We start from the raw sequence: 5,949 nt of genomic DNA on the forward strand, positions 1-5,949 counted from the left end.
TATGAGGGTAAAACGGCTATATATAGAGGGTAAATATGGGGGCATTACCGTAATTTACTCGGAAGGTGAACGGTTACTCTTCAACGGTAAAATTACCGCCAACCAGAGCGTGACATGTGTCACAGATGCCACGTGGCGTGCCACGTCACATCTGTGAGGGGCAAATGTTTAGGGTAATTTTACCCCGCCACGTGGTCCAATCAGAGGATGACACGTGTCAGCCTCAGGATGGCCCAAAGTGGACCAATCCCTGCTTGACACATGTCACTCCAGAAAAGAGAAAATGGCGGCCTTCAGGCCTAAATCCCGAGGACGCCGCAAAACGGCGCAGCCCACCAATGATTAGGGTTCCGTAACCTAATCAGGGGCACAATTTCTAAAGACCCTATAAATAGGGAGATTTCCCTCATTTTGAGGACACGTTTTATCATTTATTACACATTTAGTCTTTGATAGAGACATCCTGAGCTTGGAATCCGAGTAGATCCCTACCTAAATTTCCGCACCTTATTCTCCCTTTAAGTTTCTAACTTGTGCGTCGGAGGCGGAGCACCACCCAACCGGTGTCTCCGTTTGTTTTGCAGGTACAGCTCATCCTGGATCAGTCTTCGTGTCGTAATTTTCCCGAGGGACAAAAACACCCAAAACAAGGGAGATGTCCCTCTTTTTGAGGGCACGTTCACTAGTAGAAAAAGCCTCATTTGCGTCGCTCATTTATAGTGTATTTGCGTCGCTTCTATGAGCGACGCAACTGCTCGCGACGCAAATGACTTTTAAGTCATTTGCGTCGCTCCTAGGGGCGACGCAAATAAGAGTCATTTGCGTCGCTCCTTTATAAACAAGCGACGCAAATGACTTTTTTTATAAACTTATTTTTTGTCATTTGCGTCGCTCCTTTATAAACAAGCGACGCAAATGACTTTTTTTAAAAACTTATTTTTTGACATTTGCGTCACTCCTTTATAAAAGAGCGACGCAAATGACTTTGCTGATAAACTTATTTTAAGTCATTTGCGTCACTCCTTTATAAAAGAGCGACGCAAATGACTTTTCTGATAAACTTATTTTAAGTCATTTGCGTCGCCCCTTTATAAACAAGCGACGCAAATGACTCTTTTGCTAAACTTTTTTTGTTATTTGCGTCGCTCCTTCATAAACAAGCGACGCAAATGACTCTTCCAATATATGCATTTTTTGTTATTTGCGTCACTTGTTTATGTAGGAGTGACGCAAATAACTGAGTAGACAATACAAAACTGTTGTATTTGCGTCACTTGTTTGTTTAATGAGTGACGCAAATGAGGTGAATTTTTTTTTTTTAATTATAATATAATAATTGCCTTGTATATGTTTGTAGTACCTGTTTTCCTAGGTATAAAGTAATATGCTAACGCTAATATAATTGAAATTAAAATGCAATATTATTGAATAATGCAAATGTAAATTTCGGCAGAGCCTCCTTTGTAATTTGGCCTACCCATAAAATTGGGAATGACGGCATTATATTAACAACCTGTCCAATAAGATTACATCTCAATATCATAGACATTATACTCATAATCCCAACACCAATTAACCAAATTACTTCATTTCAAGCCTATAATCCAAAACAAGAGTCAAACATGCGCTAAGTGGTAAATCTAAAGTTCAACATTACATATAAAATACTCTGCCCAAATATCTCGGATCTCATTTATCTCCTCCTCGGTGTACGGTGTAGTTCTTGAAAAATCCTATCAACACAACAAATATACAAGAGGAAAGTTTTAATTCAAGATTGTAGCTAACATCAAATTGTATTTATCAAACAAAAAATGAAATATTTGACAACTCATACCTGAATAAGATCTTCACTGCTATGGTGATGTTCAAGTATTTCGTACATATAACGCATGACGTAGTAGCCACACTCACGTCCACCCAATTGTTGAGGACACTACATGTAATATATTTGTAAGTTGAATTAAATTGCTATACTTCAATTATTAAGAAACTAAAATTTAGGGTCAGAAATTAAGGTAACCTGTCCCAAATGCCATGTCAATTTACTTCCCCTAGATTGTCCACTTAATGCCTTAAAACTTCGAAAAGCACTACACATTTGAAACAAATAACATATATATTACCCTTACACACATAAAATCATGACATTAATAACAAACTAGACTTACTTTGTCATTGCAAACTTAATTGCTAAATTTCGCTTCTGCCTCAAAGAATCAAAGATGATGACTTCACGCTTAGCCATGCATAAGACCAAAAGAACCCAATGATTCCTACATAATAAATTAGACACACATTTGTAAAAGAGTAAAATAATATCAACAATTTGCAAAGTTCAAATAAATACAAGTTCAAAGTTTATACTTTTCATGGTATGGGCATAAGATGAACTGCTTAGATTTTTGTTTTTCCATCACATGTGTCATGTATAGTAGGATACGATCAGCATCACTATGCAAATAGGTTTCTGAAATCATTTCCGGACACATGAATCCAATGGAAGCCACTTCCTCCGTATCGAGTAAGTCACTCAAGGCCCTACATATATATCATGTAATAACATTATAAATGGTATGTGCAGCATTTCCCTACAGTTCTCCAAGCACACAATGTAGATAATCGGCTATCAACATATGTACCCAGAGAACAATCGGGAAATAGTGAGCCATGATCTTCTAGATCCAAAACAATTCAAGTAGTTATCACCTAAATGAGATAGAACATTCAAGAACAGTCCCAAACCGGGGACTATTCAAGACTTACTCCTAATGAGTAAGCCCTGAACGGGTATCTAAGTCAATGATGCAATTATTATTGCAATTCCAATCAATTATATCACAATTAAAAATCTCATACAATTCACAATCATTATACCAACCAGAACAATTAAGTTAATATTGCAAAGAATGGTTCAGATATATATACCACAAGTGAAGACAATCTCGTATGCGTACTACCGCCTTAATCGTTTGTCCACAACCAGAACCTCGAGCAACTTGTGGAATTCACTTCCGCATAATTAAGAATCTGCCATAAAAAATTACATATATTAAACCAACATAGTTGATTCAACTTAATCTACCATGTATGTGACATAAAAGTTGTTATTCGGCATTGATTCTATTCTTTAATCCTCTTTTTGTTTTCTTTTCTGATCAAATTTGACTTTATTAATGGCAGATCTACTGGTACCGTACTCACCCCCTTTCCTTTATATCTTATTGTTTATAGTGGACAGGAATACATACAACATATACTATATATGATGATCACAGAAAGTGACCAAACCAAAAGGGACAGTCCAAATATTAAGTATCTTTGTCCCTGTGATTATGATAATCACTTTGTCTGACCACGTATTTGCGTGTGTGCTCGTGATCCTAAATCTCATAGAACAAGAGTGAGCACGAGAGAAATAGAGTTCAGGACATTACTGAAAGTGCCTAAGTAGAGGTACTTGTTCTCATATATAAACGCACCCAATTCGTGCTTCCCATCGCCCATTATGATGATGCCTACAAAAAAATTAAATGATAAAAAATAGTTTTAATAAGACATTCAAAGAATCATAGATGTCAACCAGTAGTATATTGCAAAACAGCAACTGTAAAAATCTACAGACTAAATGCAAACAAATTTGCAGAACAAATGGAGCACTAACAATTATCCATAGTAAAAGAACACAATCTATTAAATTACTTTAGTTTGAAGTTTGAAACTTCAAAGAAACCATGGTATTTCAAAAAAAAAAAAAAAAGCCCCAAAAAACTTTTACCGCAAATTGTATCCAGGCTTTGAACAGTGCAATAGTATTTCACTGGGTGGAAGAACAGATCGCATAAAAGCAGGCTTTGCAGGTGAACAACTATGTCAAGTTGACTGCACTCCTACGCCAATAACATGAAGTAATAATAAGCTCCTTACTTAACTAAACTACATAGAGAAAGTAAAAGACAATTTCCTACACGCCAGAGAAAAACTAAGGCTGAGTACATAACCTGTGAGGCTGTGATACCTTCACAAGTATCCGCCTACTTCTAAAGGTCAAAGACCCAAAGAGAAAAAGTTCAATATTTGCTCCATAATTATACCGTACATAATATTGAAAAGATCCCAGATGATTAAGCCTAGCATTCCAATTACAATATCACTTCTCTATTAGGACATAAGCTAGAGGCCTGGCTTATCATGCAACATTTTTAGGGACTATGCAATATGCTCAAATGACTATGCTATTCTACAGACTGTTCAAAGATGCAAACAAGCAACCAGTAAAATATTGCAAAACAGCCATATAAATTCAATGACTATGCAATATGCTCAGATGAAAATTGACTTCAAAAATTCAATGACTGAAATTCACAAGTATGCAATATGCTCAAATGAAAATTCAATGACTGAAAATTATAAAAATTCAATTAAATCTGCCATATAAATTCTAATTAGTGAACTAACACTAAACCTGAAATTAAACTAAGTCCGAGCCGAAATCGATTGAACATAAAAGATTGAACATTCTAATTAGTGAACTAACACTAAAAGTTCAAGTTAAATGCTACATTCTATCTACCATGAAAAGATTGAACATAAATAGAAGCAATCTTACCATAGGTGAAATTGATTTCTAAAATTCAACAATGTCGAGCCGAAATCGATTTTTGGGGGCGAAATTAAGCAATTTTTCCACTCGAAAATTCAAAAATTCAACATTGCTGTAATTTGCTTGAACTTCCTCGGGTTTTTGGGGGCGAAATTAAGCGATTTTTCCACTTGAAAATATCAGATATTGCTCGAATTTTTTCAGCAGGATTTTTAATTGAATTTTTTGGGGTTTCTACGGTTCGAATTCGTATGGAATTGAGTACATTTTTTGCTCGAAATGGGGGATTTTTTGTCGAAAATAATCAATTTTTCTGGGGTTTAAGGGTTCGAATTAATTAGGGTTTTTGGTCTAAATTTTAGCTCGAAATTGCTCGGATTTGCTGCCGATTATGGGTGTTGAACTTGATTGCGATTTTGGATGTTGAATTTGCTGGGGATTTGCAGTTTTTTGGGCGAATTTGTGGGTGTTTTTTGGGCGAATTTGTTGGATTGAAGGGTCGAAATTGAAAAGCTGGGGATTTGCAGTTTAGTGAATTAGTGAAAGTGAAAAGCTAAGGTCAAAAGCGCAGAATGGGTAACCTAAAGCAGAGTTATTTGCGTCACTTCATAATAAAAATGCGACGCAAATAACAAAATCTGAAATGCTGAAAATTTGTTATTTGCGTCGCTCATTTATTAAAAGAGTGACGCAAATTATTCAGTGCCTTATTTGCGTCGCTTGTCAGTAAATGAGTGACGCAAATAATAAACTTATTTGCGTCGCTTTAATAAATAAGAGCGACGCAAATGATAGAAAGCTAACATACATTTGTTTTTTGCGTCGCTTCTTTAATAACAAGCGACGCAAATAACTTTAAAGTATAGTAAAAATACACATTTGCTTCGTTCTTTAGAATGAGTGACGCAAATATGGCGACGCAAATGAGGCTTTTTCTACTAGTGGTTTTTACCATTTATTACACTTGCATTCTCTCACATCAGAGAAACACCTGAGCTTGGAATCCGAGCAGATACCAACCTAAATTTCCGTCCTCTTAATTCCTTTTCAAGTTACTAACTTGACCGTCGGAGGCGGAGCTCCAACAACCCGGAGTCTCCGTTATTTTGCAGGTACAGCTCGGCCGGATCAGACTTCGTGTTGTAACTCTCTCGAGGGACAAAAACACCCAAAACAATAAATATGTAAAAAATTAAACACTTACGTCAAAACGGTCTAAAAGAAGGCCTAAAAGACTTCTACTTGTCCATTTTCTACATTTTTTAACTAATGACCATTTTGTTTCTCATAATATGTCAATTATACTTATTTATAGGTGGCTAAGCCTTGAAATCAAAGAAAAAGAG

At 36.0% G+C, this 5,949-nt stretch overlaps 1 protein-coding gene across 2 annotated transcripts; it reads right to left on the reverse strand.

The window, feature by feature from the left end:
- Nucleotides 1-1,462: 1,462 nt before the first annotated feature.
- On the reverse strand, nt 1,463-3,470 carry LOC145585181 (uncharacterized). 2 transcript variants are annotated; one of them, XM_081641915.1, is made up of 7 exons: nt 3,438-3,470; nt 2,929-3,030; nt 2,368-2,541; nt 2,172-2,276; nt 2,024-2,093; nt 1,838-1,936; nt 1,463-1,733 (listed from the first exon to the last, which is right to left on the reverse strand). In XM_081641915.1, the coding sequence occupies exons 3-7, from the start codon at nt 2,490-2,492 to the stop codon at nt 1,641-1,643; spliced, it is 492 nt and encodes a 163-aa protein (XP_081498041.1). In that variant the 5' UTR covers nt 2,493-2,541; nt 2,929-3,030; nt 3,438-3,470; the 3' UTR covers nt 1,463-1,640. The 2 variants fall into 2 exon arrangements, with proteins under 2 accessions (XP_081498041.1, XP_081498044.1); XM_081641918.1 differs by lacking the exon at nt 3,438-3,470 and having other exon boundaries at nt 2,929-3,049.
- Nucleotides 3,471-5,949: the final 2,479 nt, after the last annotated feature.

The sequence above is a fragment of the Chenopodium album genome, chromosome 2 (assembly GCF_948465745.1).
Source record: "Chenopodium album chromosome 2, dcCheAlbu1.1, whole genome shotgun sequence".
Lineage (NCBI taxonomy): Eukaryota > Viridiplantae > Streptophyta > Magnoliopsida > Caryophyllales > Amaranthaceae > Chenopodium > Chenopodium album.